Raw genomic sequence first — 23,808 nt, forward strand, 5'->3', positions numbered from 1 at the left:
GTGACAATCGAATTTTTGTTATCGGTTCGGATCTGATCCCTTGACCTGATTACTTGCTCGACTAATCTTTCTGTCTGGCAACAGGACGCTTGTTACAGTTTGACTAACTAAACCAGTCCACATAGTCAGGCGTATCGCCCGACTTTGACTAACGATGAGCTGCTCATAATGATGTTTCAGCCAGTTTATCTGGTTGTCGACTACCTCCATTTGTCCAGCCACTGACGCGACTAGCACGTATGTCATTCAACTCCGCAACTACAGCTTGATCATCATACTTAAACCAATGCTATTAACCGACGCCCTTTATTTTACTGTCAAATCTATTGTGAAAATACGTTCTTATGATAAGAATCTTATCAGAATAAATTACCATTTTCAGGACAATCTACAAAACTATAAGACTCGTAATATATCTGTCCCCAGGATAAACCCTGTTCTTTTTCAGTTCACCGAGCTATTCTACTACCTCAGTACGACGTCACTACCAAACCAGTTTTGTTAGAGAAGCATTCAGACTTCCTCAAATTCAGTAAGACGTCTACACTTTTCCATCGTCGGCGGAGATCAAACCCAACCGTTCGTAATTGTACCTTGTGCCCCCCCCGAAACTTCCTATATTTTTAATAGTCAACTTAATTTTTTTTTTTTACTGAAAAAGTGGTTACCACTTATCAAGGCCATATGCCACTCGAGGATAAAAAATAATGATATGGAATAATCGTCAGGATTAATTCTGAATATTTGTAGGGACCGTTTTAAATAGGAATCTGAAGAAGAAGAAGAAGAAGAAGAAGAAGAAGAAGAAGAAGAAGAAGAAGAAGAAGAAGAAGAAGAAGAAGAGGAAACACCAAATGGCTGCAAGACCAGCTAAAAACAACCTGTTCATTTATAAACCGGCAGTTGGTAAGAACACGGATAATAATGCGAAGAAAAAGAAGAAGAAGAAGAAGAAGAAGAAGACGAAGAATATAACAACGAAGGCCAAACCAAAGACGAAGAATATGCTGCAAGAGAGAGAGAGAGAGAGAGAGAGAGAGAGAGAGAGAGAGAGAGAGAGAGAGAGAGAGAGAGAGAGAGAGAGAGAGAGAGAGAGGAAATGCCGTCAAAAGAAAGAAGAACAAGTAACTGGCTGCGGGCCAACTGAAATAAAATTTTTGTTTACTTATCGGCGTTTAAGAAGGATTAAAAGGAAGGATAGAAATAGACAGTGCATTCATGGATAATGAACATTTTCTTATTGTATCTTTAAAAGAAACTGATTGACATGTGTGCAATGTGTATGGAAACCCCTCTGAAAATTTGTGTCGTTTTTTCTATGTGTTTAATAAAGGAGGGTATGTTATTTTTTGAATATATGGAAGCCATATTGGATTTTAAGAAGTCATTTTTATTGTGTTCGGAAACGCAAACCGAGAATTCGTCACACAACTCTTAGCACCCAATCAAAGTGCCAAAGTAAAAATCCGGGAGCGTTCATTATTCGAGTATGGTCTGAGTATTAGATGACTTAATTAATCGGAAACATAAAGTGAAATAAGCACAGACGGGTATAATAATTGAACTCCATAAAATATTTTATAACGGTGTAACTGAAAAAGAAGGAAGAGAGAACACTGAGGGAGGATGTGTCGTGCTACCAGCTCTAAATGTTACATGTTTGGAAGAGTGATTTTTTTACTGGAACAAAAAGAGGAAATGACGGTACTGAATGAAAGGAAACGATAATATGCTCAAAACCTACACCCGGTATTGGCTAGTAGTCTTACCATATTGAACTTCTATATGCCGTCTGCATTTGCGAAGTTACAATGATTTTTTTTTTGCCAGAGGGTAATAAATATAATAAGTAAATAAATAATAGAAGAAGAATAGAGATACAGGGTGCCCCCCCCCCAAGTAAAAAAACAAAAGCTAAATGGAGCCCATCTAGAACATATGCTGTAGAACGGAGAAATGTTATATCATTTTGTTTAGGGTGATAATTAAATATATATATATATATATATATATATATATATATATATATATATATATATATATATATATATATATATATAAAACTGAACGTCTGTGTGTGTGTGTGTCTGTGTCTGGTCACGAATAGGCTCCTATATGGTTGACTATTAAAAAAAAACTGATTACATATAATGATAGAAGATGTATCGAGGATCAGGAATGGGTATGTTGGATCTGGCAGAACGGTGGTTCATAAAAATTATGGGGTCGGCGTTCGCGCCTGGTCCCCAAAGTGTGGAAATAAAAAAATAAAATAAAAAAAAACGTTTACAAGGGTTTTTGATATAGATGTACATAAGAATACTTTGATAAGTATGTTTCAACTTAAATAGGGATGGTATGATAAAATTGTGGGGTCTGCGTTCGCGCCTGTACTCCATGGAAATATGGCACAAACTTTAACAAAGACTTTTCATATCTATTTGCGTAAGTATACTTTGATAATTATGTTTCAGTTTGAAGAAATATGGTATAATATAATTATTGAGTGTTCGTTCGCGCCTGACCTCCATAGAATGTAAATATGTCACAAAGTTTAAAAAGGTTTTTTAAAAGGGGTGAGGGTCCACAATCACACTTTAACTTTAATATTAATTCACGTTAGCTTTTATTTATTTTTTGAGTTGAATCATATTGTGTCGAATAAATTCACCTCATAAATTCACGTTCTTATTAAAGTGCAAGCCCCCCCCCCAAAAAAAGTCGGAACTTTAGACAATTCTCGACACAAATTTTACATAACTCTGTTTTTTTCCTTCTCCACTTGCACGTGGCACTCTTTCGAAAATAGATAAACAGATAAATAATAAAAAATAAGAACGTTACTTGTTATCGTGTCAAAAGAAGGAAAGAATCCTGCCCACGTGATTACGGGTATTTTTAAAAACATTTACATAACCTTTTTATTTTTATTTATATATTTGTTTAAGCTTTTTTTGGCCAGTGTACTAGAAGGAACTCAGTTGATTACAACCCTTTCTGCGTGTTCTTTACATTACAATAGTAAAACCCTAAATCCGACGGCGCAATACTACACCGTTTAATACTGTAAAACTGAAACGAAGCTGTTCTGCTTGAAAAGGGCGCAATTTTCTTCTTATTCATATTTATATCGATTCTTTGCTTTAAAAAACTAAAGTAATTACGTGTTTACTTTTTTAATATCCCATTTTGCTGTTTCGAATTATTTTACTAAAGTAAATAAAGCTTTATTATTTTTCAAAACTGTATTTTTTTTCTTTGTTTTCGATATTTCGTCGATATTATTTAGTAAGAGTGTTTAGCAGAAAAGCCAACAAATGACTACCTGAAAAAATAAATATACAAGAAATAAATGTTACCATAGTCAAAAAAAGTTCAGTTCATGTTTTTTTGTTGTTTTGAAATAGTTTTTAATGCTCTTTTCTTGAAATAATTTCAGCGAACCGAAATTTAAACGAAATTTGAGGCGATAACTGCTTAAATGAATTTTTATATAAACTACACATGCCATAATCGAATATTCCTCAAGCACAAAATAACAGAAAACATTAAAATATGTTTATAAATATTTCTTACGTTGACGGGACTTTCTTAAATTGTTAACACAGAATGCTCAGGTACCCCTCCTTCAAACTGAAAACGGGGCTCTCCATTTCAAAGTCGCTGCCATTTTGATTTTTTTTAAAACCGGTTCGTGAATTAAAAAAAAAAATTTTTTTACAGACTACTTAAAAATACAAACCAATGGACTTTTCTACCATAAAAGTAACTTTTATTGACTATAGTAACATTTATTTCTTGCATATTTATATTGTTATATATATAACATTTTTCCTTTGTAAGGAAACATCATTTTGTTGGTCACTCTTGGCTACGAATGGAAACAAATTGATATAAAAAAGTATATTTTTCGCGAAAATTATCTTTACTTTCATCATATTTTGCCTAGGGTAAAATCTTTGAGTATCAAAATCTACCTCCTTTTCATAACCTATCATTCTTTCATCATTCACAGTCCATTTTCTGTAAGCTGTTTTTTAACCCAGTCAACGACGGGCACTTCTGCTAGTAAATATATATTTTTAAATAAAGTTATATATATAATATATATATATATATATATATATATATATATATATATATATATATATATATATAATGTTTTATTTATAGAAATATTATTGACTACATATGTGCATACACGTTTCAGCTACGATTTTATTCAAAGTCCAGTTTCTTTGGACCATATTAACCGAGAGGAATCGATAAAATACATACTTGCATATCGTTTTAGTTAGAAGGGTGAGAATAGTGGAAGGTCAAAGCATGTATCATCTCAGCCACAGTCACCTTTTCATACACTTACGGATCACGTCATTTCAGTCGTATGTTGAAAGACATTGCTTGCAGCAGTCGTCTTTGTCTTATGTTGCAATGCATGAAACGATGTCGACTGCATTATTGTAAATAGAAGATGATCCAGAAATCCTAAGTATTTAGTTTATATAGTTTGGCTCACGTGACTTCTAAGGAGGCAATGGTTTTGTGTGACTATAGACCAAACAGTCACAAGAAGAGAACCGCATTGAGTGATATATGAGTACTTCATGAATTCCAATCGGGTGTTTGACTGATACTTTATTTGTCAATGATGCCCATCGCTTTTACTACTGAACTACTTCTTCGAACGTGTGAATGAGTTATATTAAATAAAAATGGATTATCAGTTTTACAATTTAGGCACGATAGATTAAGGCACGACGAATAACTTCTGCTGATTCTCCATTCGTGTGATATTTAAGAACAACAAATTAAGGCACGGCAAATGGCTTCTGCTGATTCTGTGATACTATAAAGTGGCCCTGGGGTGGATTTGAGCCACTAAGTGCTTAGAGAGGGGGGGATAGACCAAGAAATCGGAAATATCCTACAATAGACAAAGGGATAGGGAATGGCCTAGAAAAACAAAGAAAGAGGAAATATTCTACAATCAACCATAACAATAGAAACCTACTGATCAAACAGGGAAGGGCAGCTTCCGGTAACCAGGATGGGGTTTGCGACCAATGATACCAACGTAGAGGGGGACATTCAGCTGAGATCGAGATGCGCTCGAGAGCGGATGGAAGTTGAACAGTCAGTTGACAACTAGATGCGCTAGACGTCGTATGGGAGTTGATAATGATTACAGTTTGACATTTAGAGTTGATTGTGAAACAGAGATAGATCAAATGTAACATCGATAGAACAGGGGAAGACACACACACTCACAAGTCCAACAGTCAATTTATATGTGAACATTGGCGTTTGTGTTTTTCCTTTGTTCATATTTCTATTTTGTGAACCGCGTGTTCTCATCGACAGTCGCCAACGGGAAAAGGACGATCCGGCCAAAAGAAGAACAGTCGAACGAAAAATCCACGGTACACGACGTTGGGAGTCGGCGATTATCGAGGAGCCACACACACGTCGGGTTAATTCTCCATTCCTATGATATTTAGGCACGACAAATTAAGGCACGACTAATGGCTTCTGCTGATTCTCTATTCATGTGATATTTAGGAACGACAATTTAAAGTATGACAAATGGCTTCTGCTGATTCTCCATTCATGTGATATTTAGGCACAAGAAATTAAGGTACGACAAATGGCTTCTACTGATTCTTTATTCATGTGATATTTATGTAAGAAAAATTAAGGCACGACAAATGACTCTTGCTGATTCGCCATTCGTGTGATATTTAGGCACGACAAATTAAAGGCACAACAAATGGCCCTTACTGATTCTTTATTCCAGTGATATTTATGCCAGAAAAATTAGGCATGATAAATGACTCTTGCTGATTCGCCATTCGTGTGATATTTAAGAACGACAAATTAAGGCATGACAAATAGCCCCTGCTGCTTCTCTAGTTATGTGATATTGAGATACGACAAATTAAGGCACGATAAATGGCTCCTGCTGCTTCTTTCGCTATTTTTCCCGACTTAGGGAGAATATTTAAAAATATTTATTTAACAGAAAAAGAAAATTTTTCCTTTAAATTAAAGAAAAAACTGTTTACTTTTTTAAAAATCATAATTAAAAAAAAATTATAGTAAATGTTTACTTTAAACAGTAAATATTTGCAAATAAGAAAATAACAATGGAGAGCAAAAATATAAACAAATTATCCGATTCCCCTAAATCCCTATCCGTCAGTTAAGAAAAAAACAAAACAAAAAAACAAACAAAAAAAACTTAAAACAAAAAGAAACTTGTTTAATTTTTACAAAGATTTTTATCGAAAAAAAAAAAACAAAAAACAAAAAAAAACAAAACAAAAAAACAAGCGCCAGCATGTCAGTTAGTATAAATTAAAGTTGGTTGCTTCTTGTTCTTGCCATAAGAACCCCAGGGAGTGATGTGCTGATTAGATAATCAACAGGAGCCATTTGTCGTGCCTTAATTTTCTGTCGTCCATAAATAATAAATTGATGAAATTTCCACCTTTTTCTATTTCTTTTTGTTTATTTTATTTAAAAAAATATTTCAGAAAGATGGTTCATTCTGTGCCATGAAAGTGTTCAGAAATAAAGACGATTTCAGTATGAAGATCCTCAGACGAGAAATGGATGTACTGTCTAAAATTAACCATGAAAACATCGTGAAGATTTTTGGCGTGGAAACAGACGTAAGTACAAATTGGAATAAGTAGAAGAATTGAACGAATAAATAGAAAAAAAATGACTGTCAGTTTATGAGTAGTATCAGCAAGGATACTGAATGGAAAGAAAGAAGCAGTTTATAGAGACGAGCAATTGTGGATAGAAACTGACTATAATGCACGTTTCTGTTTTTTGGTCAGTATTAGCTAGACACAAGCTTTATGACTGACAAAGTTAAAAAAAGGAAGAGATTAACGAAGGAATAAATAATAGAAAGAAAACAAGAAAGGAGTGACACGAAACATTAAAAAAAAAACAGTAGACGATTTAGTTCGTTAAAAACGGACAAAAGTTATAGCCCGTTGACTTAGAATTAATACTTTATACCAAATCGATGGTCGAATATGGTTAAATTTGTGCTTATTTTTGCAATAAATACTAATCCTTATTAATCCTTATTAATCCCTAACTGTGCATCAAAAGGCTACCACAAAACATAGTTCGCTGCACCTTATGAGCTCCAATCCCTCGTCCCCCCTCGCCAATCTTTCACGAGAAACACCCGTCTGGCTGAAACTACTGTCAATAATTTCCCCCACTCTTTATCTGTGCCTAAATCCAAACGTAGATTCCATGAGCAAAGCTTCTTTCTTAGAACTGCACGCCAGTGGAACTCTCTGCCGCTTGCCTGTTTCCCACCTGACTACAACTTGGACGTCTTCAAGTCCAACATAAACAAACTCCTGACAAACCACCCCCTTAAGTAAGACATTCTATCAAAACCCCCTATACTAATGATTACTACAATACTATCTCATTGATTACTGTACACGCAATAACCCTTATCCCTGAGTGGCCTTCGGGCCTTGATAAGTGGTGACCCCCATGTAAAAAAAAGAAGGTTCATACAAAATTTCAGTAAGATTGACTCAGTAGTTTTTAAGATAAAAGTAGAAACGAACGAACAGACACAGACAGACAAATATAATTTATACCCAGCATAGCCCGGGAGTCTATTGCAATGTCTATTTATTTTTAAGATTATTGGCTGTAAATAACTTGCAAAAATGAAGATTTTAATACATGAAGAATTGCAAAGAAATTTAAAGGCGGGGAAATTTAATTTTGCAAAGTAATTCATCCAAAATGGCCAATAAACTAAAATGAATTACAGTAGATTGAATTTAGTAATGACATTTTCTTGTGAAGAAATTATTTTTAAATGCACATTATTTATTGAAATAATCCTAATTCATCTAAACGTTTGGATTGGCTCGAAAAGTGTGAAGACGATATAGTTATAACCTGTTGACTTATTATTGAAGAGCTTATGCAAAATTAGTGATTGAATATTGTTACATTTGTGCTCATTTTTGCATTAAATACTAATCAATATGAATCCCTAACTCTGCATCAAGCGAATACCATAATACTTAGTTCGATGTACTCTATCATAACAAACTTCCATACAAAATTTCAGTCACATCGACTCAGTAGTTCTTGAGAAAACTTTAATATATGTGGTATTGTGGTGACTAATTCCTATTAATCCCTAATTGTGCATCAAACGGATACCATAATACTGAGTAGTTCGCTGCATCTTATCATGGGAAAGGTCCATACAAAATTACAGTCAGAAAAAATGGAAGGGACAGGCAGATAAGGAGAAATATAATATAGAATAATAGATTGCAAGAATCGAAACACACAAACAAACACATGGGAAATGGTAAGTAGTAATATTCTCGTTCTGACCATTTTACTTCTGCCATTTTTGTCACAGATTTTTTTGAGTACAATCCTTCATTTTTCAAGAATTTAAACAAAATCATCTTCTATTTATTTATTTATTTGCAAACTGTTATCCTCATAGTTGTTGTTTCACGACGTTTCGGCTAACTATTCCTCTTGCCTTCATCAGGTGGTTAACCGCGACGGGATAGGAATGCCGAGTCTCTTAATTATATCCTCAGTAATTATTGCCTTCCGTAGTTGTTGTCGTCTCACCACATTTTGGCCAACTAATCCTCTGACCGGCTTCGGGTAGGATTGAAACCGCTATCTTCAGACAATGCTCACCTGAAACCATAGAGATTCAATGCCTCTGTCCACTTGTAAATCTATAAATTACTTATCTCAAAGGATTTCAATAATAAATAAAAAGATCTTCACCAAAGAGTATATAATAATCACGTTGACACATCGATTCCCATTAGATCACCGAAGTTAAACGATGCTGTTTATGGCGAAAGCTCCCCGCGGAAAGAAAAAAGCAAAAAAAAAAAAAAAAAAATACTGAAGATACCTTTAGCAAGTACCCGATAAACCGAAGCGGCACTCGCCCTAGTTGGACTGAACGTTATAAGAATATCAAATTCACAAGCGGTACTCAGTCGGATATATATCCCAGTCAAGGAAAATGACGCCGTAGGATTTTTGGAGTTCTTGCTGCTAGGTGTCAGTGGCCCCTACATAAAGTACCTGATGTTTCTAAATGGTTACCCATCTGGTACTGGCCAGGCTCAACGTTGTTTAACTTCAGTTATCTAACGATAACTGCTGTGTCAACGTGATTATGTCGTATCGCAATGACGTAACCGGTTAAGCAACACGTGTTTACACAGCGGAACAACTGCGATCCCTTCCCCCAGGCGGATATTCTGTTTTCAATCATGTGATGAAACTCTTTGGGGGAGTGTGTGTAATTCATTTTACTCTTGCTTGTTAAAGTAAAAGTTCCTTTGAAGGCACTGCTTTATATCGCATCCACCTGTCGGTGGCGGCGTCACGCTGGTCGAAAAGTTTACGGATAATAAAAACAAACAAACAAACAAACAAACAATAAGCATTTGAGCGTATGCGCATTGATTTTTATTTAAAGGGGTGCAACATTTCATAGCAGAAATGAAATGACTGTTTAAGGGGTTGTGCTGCTTATCCTGTAGTTTTCGTTGATCATTGGTCGGTTTTTTCTTTTCAGTTTATTATTCGTGCAAATATTCCACAGAATTTTCTAATTATCTATTACGAGTTTTGTTTTTAATTATTGGTTTTAGATCCGTGTATGAAATTTTCGAGTTTTTTTCTTTTTTTTTTTTTTTAAATTATGTATCGATTCAAATTTAGCCACTTTTTAGTTTACACGAATGTCAATATGGCAAGTGAAACAATTAGGATTTATAATCGATTTGGCAAAATTCCCAAATGAAAAAACAAACCCAGTTACTTTTCAGGATTAATTTCAAAGCTTAAAAGATCACAGTTCAGACTACAGACGCATAGAAACGGATGGGTCAATGGATAAATACTCAGTTGGAAAATGCTGCCATTTATTTCAGTAAAGAATTAACAAAGAGACTACTAAGGGTTGCAATCAATTGATACTGCTGAAATAATATCCAAATGATTTAGCATTATGAATAAAAAACAAAAATAATAAAAAAAACAAAAATAACAGCAGGTCAAGCAAATATTCCAAGATTTGCTGTGTAATTTTTTGATATCCTCATTTCAATGTTGATCATGTGTGAAAACTTTCTATTTGGTGTCTATTCTTGGTGCTGATGATGAGATTGCATTCAAATAAAATTTTCTATCGATCATGCACTAATTGGTCAGACGTATTTCATAAAAATGTGAATACAATATTATGAGCATGAATTAAATACATCATCTGGTTTGAAATGATAACTAACGATATATACGATAACTAACAATATATATATATATATATATATATATATATATATATATATATATATATATATATATATATATATGTATATATTTAAGAAGGGAAATTGATGTCGACTTAAAGTTTAACCCCGAAATAATTGAGTTTGGCCATCTGTGATTATAAGTTTACATCAATTTTCCTTTCTGAAAGCAGAGAAATTCGTTAATATACAGAATATATATATAATCTGTATATGGATGACTCCCTACACTCCCATAAATTTGTGTTTTTGTGTATTGCTATTCGTATTAAACACCCTTTTTTCTATTTATTTAAAAAGAAAATACAACTTTATTATATATATAGGTCGTGGAATTGCATTTATCTGCAAAAGATCCAGCTAATTTGCATATTCTTTTAAACATTCATTTCAATGAATTCCCTATTAGTTTTTTCGATTTTCTTATGTGTCATCCGTCTTTAGTTAACTATTACGCGTAATTATATTCTTGCAGATATTCTACATAATTTATACTTGCATAATATTTGCGTAAAAATGTTATAGTAAACACAAACCTCTTTCTATATATATATTTGTTTAAAAAAATTTCCTACCAAACTCCTTTGTCAGTTTTTGTTCTACAGATATCAAACTTAATATATAGATTATTCGAACCCATGCAAAACTTTATATTTTGGTTTTAGCCGGGGAAAATCGGTGCAAAAGTGTGAAAATGAAAGAAATGGAATTTGCCAGGTGAAAATGGAACGACGGCATTACGAATATACATGCTTAACGTAATAGCTATTGGTTCATGTTTTAATTTTTAGTCTTGAAGACAACATGTCTTCATAACTCAGGCATTTACGTCAAAGGAAAAAGGAAATCGTAAGCTAAACGTTTTGGTTTCGATTCTCGATAATGGCGCACGAGTCATTTAAAAAAACCCAACTTTTTTATTGTTCACTATATATTGGATTTAATATGATATAATATTTAATGAATATAAAATCTGCATTAATCAAAATATCATATTCAAGTGTATTTTACGACTGAGCAATACCGGACGACCTGCTAACACACACACACACACACACACACACACACACACACACACACACACACACACACACACACAAACACACACACACACACACACACACACACACACACACATATATAATATATATATATATTATATATATTATATATATCCATTATATATATATATATATTATATATATTATATATATCCATTATATATATATATATATATATATATATATATATATATATATATATATAATTTTTGTTTTATTTTTTTTACTACAGCTGCGATTAATAAGAAAGAGAAATAAAATGTGCTGGAGTGTATTGAATATTATTCCATTTTCAGACATTTTCAGTATGGCTTCCAATGTTTTTATGATTTCCGCTAATGGTCTTCCTTATTTCTCTGTTCGTCTGAATGACAATATTAATTACGGAAGCCTTCTACCTATTTAGTGTATAGATTTCATGTAATTTACTAATACGACTAGCGATATTCTAATAGGGTATTTGATATAAGTAACATTTTCTGTTCGTCCAATCCATCTGAATATCAACTATTGGCTTAGTCACTGAAAACAAAGCAAATAAAAAAAAAAATGAAAAAAATGAAGAAAACAACACAAACAGAACAAACAAACAAACAAACAAACAAACAAACAAAAGAAAAACACCCACAATACCCAAATTATTCAAATTCGCGACGTAATCAATGACATCTGCAGCACGAAAACAATAATCTTCTGTTTGATACCGAGTTATCACATCACACTCTGATTCTGAGGAGCGCACTGAATTGTTTTTTGACATATTTTCCTTCAAACAATTAAAAAAAAAAAAAAACTGTCGATTAACTGTATCAACTCTGTTATGTGTACATTTTTTTATTTATAACACCAAGACCATCATATTTGTTATCAACAGCAATAAAATTGATGCTGTTTTTGTGATCAGCAGCAGATGCAGCTACTAATAGCAAATATTCTTAACAATAGATTCTTTCATTTATTACTAATAAATAACAGTTAGAAAATGCTATATTTCTTACTCGTATAGAAATATAGATTTAAATGATTAAGAAATCTATGTAATCTTTTACACGTTGCTGTCGCATTACGTGATATCATACGCCTTCTTTGTTCCATATTATGTCATTTTTAGAGATTTCCAACATGGCCGCCAAAGTTTTTATTATTTTTTTGTGCAATGCTACTACTTACTAACTATTGGTTGTAGAAGCATTTTACATATTTTATTATCTAGATTTTAAGTTATTTACCAATGCGACTAGTGATATTTTAATCGTGTATTTAATATGAATAACCTTTAAAAATATGCAGTTTTGTTTTGCGTCCTATTTTTATTTCTTCAATTAATCTTTTCGCTTTTCCCTCCGCTCGTATTTTCCTTTAAGGCGTTAATTTATTTCTAAATTAAATAAAAAATTAACATTTTTTTTTTTTTAAAAGTAAGAATTACTAATTAAATTTACTTTCTTTCCGATGTTCTATAATCATGCTGTATTTCATTTATATATATATATATATATATATATATATATATATATATATATATATATATATATATATATATATATATATATATAGAGAGAGAGAGAGAGAGAGAGAGAGATTTTATATTTTAGCAAAAGAAAGAAGTCTTTACTTTTTTTTTGGGGGGTGTGCTAAGTTTAGAATCGGCACCAATTTTCTTTCTCGGAAGCAGAGAAAATCATTCATGCGCAGATTATAAAAATACATTTAAATAGTACCACCTGAATTTAATTTCTGTTTTAAGTTCTTTTTTTTTACTACAGAGGCGCCTACGATTTGTAACAAATAAATAATCAATAATATAAATCTCACCCGTCTGTTTAAATGTATGTATGTATGTATGTATGTATGTATGTATGTATGTATGTATGTTTATATGTCTGCCTAAAACTTTCGACAAAGGCGACGAAGGTCCTTTTTATACGTCGCCATTTTTGCAAATCATCCTATCGATTAGAATGACTTTACTTAATTTCAACGTTCCGAACTTCTGGTCGCGTCATGAAGTAGCTGTAAGACGTCAATTTTTTTTCACTTTCTCTTCAGCCTTCGCGTCACGGGTTCAAGCCTGCTTGTCTACTATCACTTTTTTTTTCAACACACATCGCCAAACACCCGAGCAACACCGGGCACTCAGGCTAGTAAACAAAATAAAAACAGAACAATTTTTTTTATTATTATTAATAACATTGAGCACTGTAAACTTACGTTTGCATGTTTGTTTCCACTGTAAACCTTATATATATATGTGTGTGTGTGTGTGTGTGTGTGTGTGTGTGCGTGTATGTATATATATATATTTTTTACATATGATTTACCAGATCATGGCCAGAGGTCACTCGAGGACAAGGGTTGTATGTACAACAGCTATTATGCTATTTCTATTTCAGCTATCAGATGAATAAGTGTATGTTTAAAATAAGTACTAACCTTTTTATTTCTCAAAATTACTTGTATATTATCATAGTAGGTAATATCGTATTTCTTTAAACAATGAAATAATATAAACGGGCAATTATTAATATTGAAAATGGGATTTTTCAATCAATAGAAGCAGCCACTTTTTGATAATGAACCACGGATTTTTAATAGCATTTTTTATTTTGTATTTTACTAACTCATTCCAAAAATCTTTCATTAAAAACTAAATATTTGATCTAAGATCAGATATTATTTCTTTACGAAAAAAGGCCATTTTTAGCACTAATTTTGTTTATATATTAATATTAATCTATTATAATATAGCCGTATTCCTGTCTGTTTGTTTGCTCACAATTTGATTAATGTGTGCAAAGGATACACTGTTTTACAAAATACATTTTCATATTGAAAACCGATTTTTACACACTTACATTGCAGCATGATTTCTATATGTACTGTTTATTCAAAGCGAATTCATATTCAAGGAATAATCTCATTTGCATATTACATTAAAGAAAACCTATTTTAATAATTATCTCCATGTTATTATGTGTTTGTTGTTTTAGAATTATCTTCATTGTTTTATTTAGAAATATTATTTAGAGTTGATTTATTTAATTTATTTTTTAATTTTATATTTATTTTCAATTATTATTAGCCTACATCAGTTACCTTTTAAAACGGAAGTAAGATTTTTATTTTTATTTTAGTTGTGAGAATTATTTCTCCTTTAAGGCATTTTCCTTTTAATTTCCATAGACGAAAATTGGGGTATTTTATGCTTCCATAAATCCAACATGTGCTCCACTTTCAGGAAAATCGTGAGAATAGATAAGATATTCGGTGTGTTTTAAATAGTATGTGACTGAACCCTCCACTTTCCAATATTTTTTCAACCTGTTAACGCCGGGTATATACAACTACAGGGGTACCCATTACATCGATCACGATCGACTAGTCGATCGCAGAGACTTTGTGGGTAGATCGCATAGTATTGAAAAAAAAAAATAAATAAATAAAAAATAAAAATAAATAAACGTTAGTGCTGTTAAATTTTCAGAACCTCGTGGCAAAGCTGGAGACACAAGAGCAGTCATGCGCAGCTTGAGAGTGGACGCTAGATAAAACAAATTGGCAAATGTCTGTCAAAGTTTGACAAACGCTTTAAAGACTTTTTTATTTTTTTATTTTTTTACTCGAACAAATCGGTACAATGATGTGCTGCCATTTCTAAAAAGATGCTGAGGTTGGTTCACTCACATCGAAAATTACGACCTGAACTCTTCTGCAGTGAGGGATGAGATTCTGACACTATAAGCCGACATTCAGCTGATGCAAAGCTCATGGACAATTATGGAACTTATTCACAGGAACTTATTCAACATCAGTAAATGTGCTACTTTCTTGACTGTATTATTTGGGTGTACTTATTTACGTTATTCTGCCTTTTCCCACATAAGGATCCTTAAGTCTAAATACCGCTTCACTATGACTGATGAGCATCTATAAGACTGCCTGAGGCTGCATATAAGCAGCTACTCTCCATACTATGCATCCCTGAGTGATTCCATCTAATACAAGTTATCAGAGTAAAGGAATGACAAAAAACATACAGAGATGTACTGTATATATAACTTTATATATATATATATATATATATATATATATATATATATATATATATATATATGATAATTTATGTATATGTATGTTTATTTTATTTATTTTCTATTGTTATTGTTAATTTTAAAATTATTTTGTATCGCTCTTATGGATGAAATGCGGAATATTCTGTATAGCTTGATTGCCATATATATATTTATAACTTACTTCCTAGCTCTACCTATGTATTGAGCACTGTTGAAGTAAATACTTAAAGTTTACGCATAAAATTATACTTTCGTATATTAATTTATGTGACATATATATATATATATATATATATATATATATATATATATATATATATATCTTCCTTTTATCATTTTTATTCGATATATGATTTTTTGTTTTCAGTTTTTTAAATACGAAAATCGATATTTTAATGAATTTATTTTGTTCTGGATTTAAACGATCACATCTTTATTACAGCTACGTACATCATTAAAAACTGTTTATTTCTCAAAACGGACTACAGCGATTACTGTAGTTTTATAATATCTGATCTTTTTTTTTTTTTTATTTTTTTTTTAGAATTTAACGACGATCATCGATGAAGAATTTTTTTGTACAACAGGAAAATGAATACTTTCATAAATTACAAAATACATATTGTAATATTTCAAGGCCAAGCGCAAGTGTTTCTTGAGTTGCTTACTTCTTTGTGGGCATCAGCGGGATGGTTCCTGCTATTAAATATTTGATTTTAATATTAGAAATAATTCTGTTCCGCAATATTGTTTCATGTCCTGGACATATATTCAGCAGTTGTCTTTAAATGTTTCTTTTCTTCAGCAAGATTGACTTGATTTTCAATAAGTTGTGGTTGATTGTGAAAAAGCATATACAGGGTAAGTCACGGGAAACGGATGTTTTTAGAGCGCTCCTTATTCTCCTCGTAGAGTTTTGTTTCCTTAAAACATCCGTTTCTCGAGTTTGTTTTCCTTAAAAAACATCCGTTTCTCATGACTCATCCTGCACACACACACACACACACACACACACACACACACACACACACACACACACACACACATATAGGATCAAAAATTTACAACAAATTTATTTTTCGACAAGGAATATAGATTTAAATTTTTTTCCTTATTCCATGGAGTTTCAATGAATGGCTCATATCTTCAGAAGAAACGTAGTTATCAAACTAATATTCATAGATAGTCAATAAATTTTGCTCGTTTTCCAACATTGTCATTATTGCATGACTAATAAAAGTTTCCAAGCAGTGCATACGGGGAACGTTTTTTTTTTGAAAGTGAAGAAAAGCTTTGTACAGAAGCAGTACTATTATTTTCTAAGAGATCGCCACCTTGACTCTATAAAAAAATGTCACCATCATTAAAAGCAGTAGTCGCTGTCTCTGTGTTATTTCGGAGTTTTCCTTCTCCTGAATGAGACATCTGTCCCGGTTGATTGGATTACTGTCGCCCGTTTTAATTATCTGAACTAACCAAATCTCGCATTCATATTTCTATCCCTGCAGTATGGCACAGGCAAACCGATCCTGATAATGGAATTTTTAAATCGGGGTACACTGTACGATCAACTGCTAGAACCTGAACATTTAAATGGATTTTCCGATCCCTTGTTCCTGTACTTATTGAAAGATGTCGGTAAGTAACCACCGGATTTTTATTTAATTAGTTAATTTATTTTTTTATTATTATAATCCTGCGTTAGTTAACTGGTTGTTCCAAACATGGTTAGTTTCATGGGGGTGTTTATACACCCCAATACAAAAATGCTTATACTGTTATTACTTTTGTAAAATATACTTATTCTGTTCGTTCAGGATATATCTACAATCCCTGTTAAACAGCTTGAATTATTTGTAGTTTGTTGGTGTTAATATAAAATAATACAATAAAATATATACTCCTATAAAATCGTTTTTCTTTTGTGTGTATCGATATTTATATTAAAACCCCTCTTTTCTACTTATTTAAAATGAAAATACAATTTTCTTATATATGGGTTGTGGAATTGCATTCACAAGCAAAAGATCTAGCTAATTTGCATATTCTTTTAAACATTCATTTTAATTAATTCCCTATTAGTTGATTCGGTTTTTTAATGGGATAATCATCTTTAGTTTACTATTACGTGTAATTATATGCATGCAGATATTCTACATGATTTATACTGGCATAATATTTGCGTAAAAAGTGTATAGTAAACACACAATTGTTTCCATATATATTTATGTATACGTATATATTTTTGTTTAACAAATTTTGCCTACCAAACTCCTCCTAGAGTTTTTTGGTCTACAGACATGAAACTTCATATATAAGGTATTTGAATCCATGAAAAACTTTATATTTGGGTTTTAGCCCGGAAAAATCGGTGCAAAAGTGTGAAAATTAACAAAAATTAAATTTGCCAGGTGAAGGTCGAACGCCGGCATTACGAATTCATAACGTAGTAGCTATTGGTTCATGTTTTAATTTTAGGCTTGCAGTAAACACGTTTTCATACCCCAGTCATTAACGACAGAGGCAAAATAAATCGTGAGCTGAACGGTTTGGTTTCGGTTCGCGGTGGTGGCGCATGAGTCTTTTTTATACTTTTTAAATCATTACTATATATTGCATCCAATCTATCTATCTATCTATCTATCTATCTATCTATCTATCTATAAAAGTGAAAATGTATCTCTGTCTTTTCTCTATGATAGTTAAGGAAGACTATTATACAGAAAGGCATTACTTTACATAATCACACTTTTTAATATGTACATATGCACATAACCTTATGAACAGTACATAAGGCCAGAGCAAAGCCGGGCGGAACTGCTAGTAAATTATAAAACTAAGGAAAAATAAAATATTACCTTAGCTTAGCTCATAGTTACAAGACTGAAAAAGTAATAAATTGTAAATGAAATAATAATCCATTCAAAACTTATAAAGAAAAATGCCAAAATTTATTAATTCCACATTAAATGTTACAGAGTAGCTTAATAATACATAATATGTGCATATATCTACAAACTTTCATTCCTACCGGAAAAATACAAAAATATATAAATCATAAACTACGTTAGTCAGCTGGGGTGACTGGACACCCCAGAAGGACAAAGCGACGTCTACCTCCAAGGAAAACTGAGATACAACCGCGCTATACAACGTGTGCTATACCCTCAATGAGCCAGGAGAGTACTTGGAAAGAGGAAAAGAAATAAATTGCCAACTAGGAATTATGAGCACTTAAGCAAAAATAGGGGTGACAAAACATCCTATGGGACGAATACAGGGTTAATTAATTATTTTCAAAATTATACAGTTTTGCATACATGACAATGAACTGATTGGATTTATTTCTTATTTCAGCGGAAGAGCACACTGGCCTGTAACAAAAGAAAAACAAACAAAAAAAAAAAACGCCTAAGCAGTTCCGTCGGCATTTCTCGATAAGGGATGCCTTAAGTGATTAACAATAAGCTAATCCTTTCTTAAAAGGAGAATCTAAAGCCTGGGAAAGTGGATTTTCTATGACTCCACAAACCCAAAACGTATTTCAGTCAACAAGCCTAGACTTCATTGGCTTTGGTGTCAAGGAAAAACCGTCTGTTGAGATGAAATATATATATATATATATATATATATATATATATATATATATATATATATATATATATATATATATATATATATATATATATAACAGTATAGCTACATTCCAAGTCCAAATATTCTTGATAAATTATTTCAGCATTTCAAAATTTCAGCATACTTTTTACAGATCTGTTTCGTTTCGCACAAACAATCGATTTATTATGTCAATATCGAATCTGTTCATGCCTATACACTCCAGAAAAAATGTTCAGCTTAGAAAGAATTAGGCATTACAACCTATTGTCGAAAAAATGGAATTCCATAGAATATATATATATATATATATATATATATATATATATATATATATATATATATATATATATATATATATATATATATATATATATATATATATATATATATATATATTCTATGAAATTCACTAATATATACACATATATGATCTACCGAATCTATGCGTTAGCGTTAGGGTTAGTTAGTAAGGATTAAAAAAAATTAGTAGATCACATATCGAAAGAGCACCGAATAATCTCTCTCTTTCTCCCCCTCTCCTATCCATCTCCCTCTCAATAAAAGTAATCTCTCATAAACATTATTATGAAAAAGAATATTAAAAAAAAATCATGTTAATCTTTATAACGGTTGATTCTCTCTCTAGAATTTAAGTGACATTAAGCTTTATCAGAATTCCCGTACACTTTGTATCATTATAGTCAAGGTCTGGATGATGATATCAATGCTCGGTCTTCGAATCCTCTCAGACTTTCTAGAATCACTTGCTATGTTATTTTATCTTTTTTTTTTTTTTAGGTCGGGGTAGGAATTGATGATGATGTAATCATCTATAAAAGCTAAGACTATCGAACCATTAACTAGATTGCAACTAGGCGTCACCAAATACGGGCTGACTCCACGCCAAAGTAGTTTATGTTTCCAACCAAATTGACTCGCACAGCTTTTGATTTCAGCAAAATTTTATGTGGAAAGAATACGATTTGTTCCATTCGCCATACGAGACTCTTAAGCATCAGCTTCGCACACATCAACCAATCACATGGAAGGAACAACAACAGACGTCACCATCCACTTGATCAAAAAGTAGTCGACATGTTTCACAAACAAACAAACAAACAGACAATTAAGTAGAACAATTAAACTGCCACCTCTTATTAACTGATATAGTCTGTATATCTCACCAACCCAAGAAAATGTTCATCTGCGTAAAGCGAGTATTGCACTCACACCGAAACTCTCAGAGTAACGCAAATACAACTCGCTACATGTATTCAAAATTCCCAAACATCTTTCTCTTAATAAATGTTGTTATAGTTTAATTGCTGTATCATTTACTTTTTTTTTCTGACGATTTAAAAAAAAATGTTGTTTCTAACTTCTTTCCAGCGTTCAAAGACCTTTAATACGTCGTTGGTAGAAATCAAAGTAAAGTGTCATAAGTATATCTATCTATATAATTATAAAGTCTGTGGACCATTCGACCGCCCTTGCTTGCATCTTGTCTATCAAAAACATTGTTGTCATGGAAACCAGCCTGTATTTAATTTCCTTTCCACAGTCCGACCATCTTGAGTACAAATAAACTCCAGTCTTTGCTTAACTTGTAGACATAGTTTCAATCATCAAACTATGTTTTGTTATGTTTTTGGTTTCAGTTTCGATTCTAACTGATGGCACTTAAATCATATATTGTTTTATTTTTAATTTTTAAATAATAACTATATAATGGGTACAATATAATACGAAATGATTGACTCTATAATACCAAATGCGAAATCTGTGGGAATTAAGAAATCATATTTAAGTGTATTTTACAACCGGGCAATGCCAGACGCCTTTGCTAGCTATTCATAATACTACTTGTATTAAGTTTATATTTATATATTGGACATTTTTGAAGTATTAATTCTTTATTAACGGTTGCATTAATTTGATTTATAATAATATTTTGAACTTTTATTGTTATTTGTTGTGTAATTAATAAAACATTTGTCACTATATATTAGGTCGGCAACTAAGTTCCCGACGGGTTTTTTAAATATAAATTTAAACTTAAAAATGCTTAATAAAAATAACAACAAAAGAATCGTTCATATATTATCCTTTGTTGTTTATAACTGCATTATAACGTTCAATAAGAGTTTGAATACTTTGTTCATAGAAATAATAATAAAAAAAACAACATGTATATAATAATTACAATAGAAAAATGCGAGTATGAAAAGTAATATGGCTAAGCTTAAACATGGAAAAGTAAAGGACTAGTTGTTAAAACGAAAAGAAAAGGACAAGATATTCTAGTAAAAAATATAATAAATTTATAACTTAAAATATTACAGCATTAAGAATTGATTATATAATGTTATAAATTGAAGTAAAAATAAAAATTCTTAATGCTGCAATATTTTAAGTTATGAATTTATTATATTTTTACTAGAATATATTGTCCTTTTTTTCCAGTTTTAAAAACTAGTCCTTTACTTTTCCATGTTTAAGCTTAACCATATTACTTTTCATGCTCGCATTTTTCTGTTGTAATCCATGATTTTTCTAGGCTTCCAATAAATTCTCTTGTTCTTTGTTTAATTTCAGCCTTACCCCCCCCATAAACATAACTTACAAATATGTAATAACAATGTACGGCAATCGTCTGCTTTCAATAAAATTCCCCCAATTATCTTCCTTTCATTATTTCATTCTCTCTGTTTCACTTGTTACTTCTCTTTTCGCGAGAGCGGTGAATTGGTAGCAACAGTAGTCGCTAAAGCGACGTGGTTGCCATGGAAACCAGTAATTACAAAACGTCGCTCACCTCCTTACGTTTTTTTTTTTTTTTTTTTTTTTTTTTTTTTTACAATTTTGAACATCAGTAAATTCATCATAACTTTGTTTTACTGAACGAAAATTGAATTTTTTTTTTTACCATATAGCCGAGAAGGTGATCTATAAACTATAATAATTGTTTGAAATTTGGTCGAAAAATGAGTAAGGGGTGAAGCTTTAAAGCAGTTCTAGATGACTAAAACTGCCACTTAACCATATATTCAAACACTAACGTGTGCGAATGATACCGTAGTAGCTTTCAGGTACGTACGTATGTGTAACGCGGTTTCCAGATTATAAATTATTCAACGGGAGATCCTATTTATTCAAAAAGAGGGTAGAAGATGATAACATAATACGAACTTTAAATTAGCATACATACATACATACATACATGCATACATACATACATACATACATACATACATACATACATACATACATACATACATACATACACGCACACACTAATTTAATGTTTATAGTATGTTATCTCCTTCTATCCTCCTTTTTAATAAATAGGATCTCCCGATCATCGGAGATGCAATGTAAAAATATAAAAAAAATTAAAAAAAATGAGTAAATAAATAAATAAATAAAAAATAATGTCACTTATGGGCCGTACATGAAACTAAAATATACTTTCTTGGTCTTCTGTCCAGGATCCAAAGGTAGTATCTGTTCTGTCTAAAGATTGTATAATGATATCGCGAGTTTACTCACAAAAAGTATTAATACAAATAAATACAAAATTTTATACTAATTTGGTTTGTTCCTTCGTTCAATTTCTTTATATAGTAATTCTTCAATTCCAATGTTACGCAAAAAATTTAAATTCTCCTTTAGGTATTTATTTACCTATTAAAGTCGTTGCTTTATTTTTGAGTGAGAGTCGACTGATCGATTTTTTAAATATGTAGTTTTAAGCAAAAACAACAATAATTTATTGTCATATCGAAAATATAAATATATATCCAAGAATTACGAAAATTCATCGAGTAGAACTGCTATTGCTTTTTAGTAAAAAAGAAAAAAAGTCTATCGCTGTAAGGCTGAAATATTGGTCGTCATTTAAGTCGCGAAAAAGAGAGACATGTATGTCTCCTGTATTCGCAATCTTCAAGGTATTCACATCTAGGGAAAATGCAATTTTCACCTCTTTTCAGTAAAAGATTACTTTTAAGTATAAATCATTTATTACTCGATGAATTTTCGTAATTTTTAGATATATTACAATGTTCGACATAGCAAGTAAGTTGTGCTGTTGTTTTTGCTTAAAACCATATATATATATATATATATATATATATATATATATATATATATATATATATATATATATATATATATATATAACAAAAAATAATCAATCTGTTGACTCTATCTTAACAAGCACCATTTTTTGTCACAAAATAGAAGGAAATTTTAAAGTATGGAAATCGAAATTATAGTTAATTAAAAAAAAAAAAAACATTTAATAAGTTAAAGCACTTACAGTGCTGTGCATCATCTGATGAATGTATTTTCTTTTACATTTAAGCGGCTGGTTTAACCCAATTACAGATCTCCGGAATTGTACACCGAGATATCAAACCAAATAATATTCTTCGAAGTATTATGCTAGAAGGGAGGTATGACAATTTTTTCTTTTTAAAGATTACTTACACTTAACATCGCTATTTCTTATGAAGGTCAGTGTTGAATTTAGATTTGGTGATACTTTGGAGTTCAAAGTTCAGAATGCCAACATGAATATATTACACATGAAAGAGCCTGCTGTGGGATTTCCACAGGCCCTGCTAGTAAATAATAAATTCCCAACAAATAAAGAAGATGCTATGTCTGGAAATCGAAACCGAAAACCTC

The 23,808-nt window shown here is 31.5% G+C and overlaps 1 protein-coding gene across 4 annotated transcripts in view; it reads left to right on the forward strand.

Moving 5' to 3' along the window:
- LOC145243435 (serine/threonine-protein kinase TBK1-like) overlaps positions 1-23,808 on the forward strand; it is an 85,652-nt gene that overhangs the window by 15,780 nt on the left and 46,064 nt on the right. For 2 of the 4 annotated variants that reach the window (XR_013862882.1, XM_080106324.1), the window contains exons 3-5: positions 6,537-6,674; positions 17,007-17,136; positions 23,483-23,573. Coding sequence is in view for 2 of the 4 variants with exons in the window: in XM_080106324.1 (XP_079962450.1) it covers positions 6,537-6,674; positions 17,007-17,136; positions 23,483-23,573 (359 nt within the window). In the remaining 2 variants the exon portion in view is untranslated. The remainder of the gene's footprint in view (positions 1-6,536; positions 6,675-17,006; positions 17,137-23,482; positions 23,574-23,808) is intronic. The other 2 variants (XR_013862883.1, XM_080106325.1) reach the window with 1 other exon arrangement.

This window comes from Euprymna scolopes, chromosome 22, assembly GCF_053919585.1.
Source record: "Euprymna scolopes isolate OS-2025 chromosome 22, ASM5391958v1, whole genome shotgun sequence".
NCBI classification, from domain to species: Eukaryota; Metazoa; Mollusca; class Cephalopoda; order Sepiida; family Sepiolidae; genus Euprymna; species Euprymna scolopes.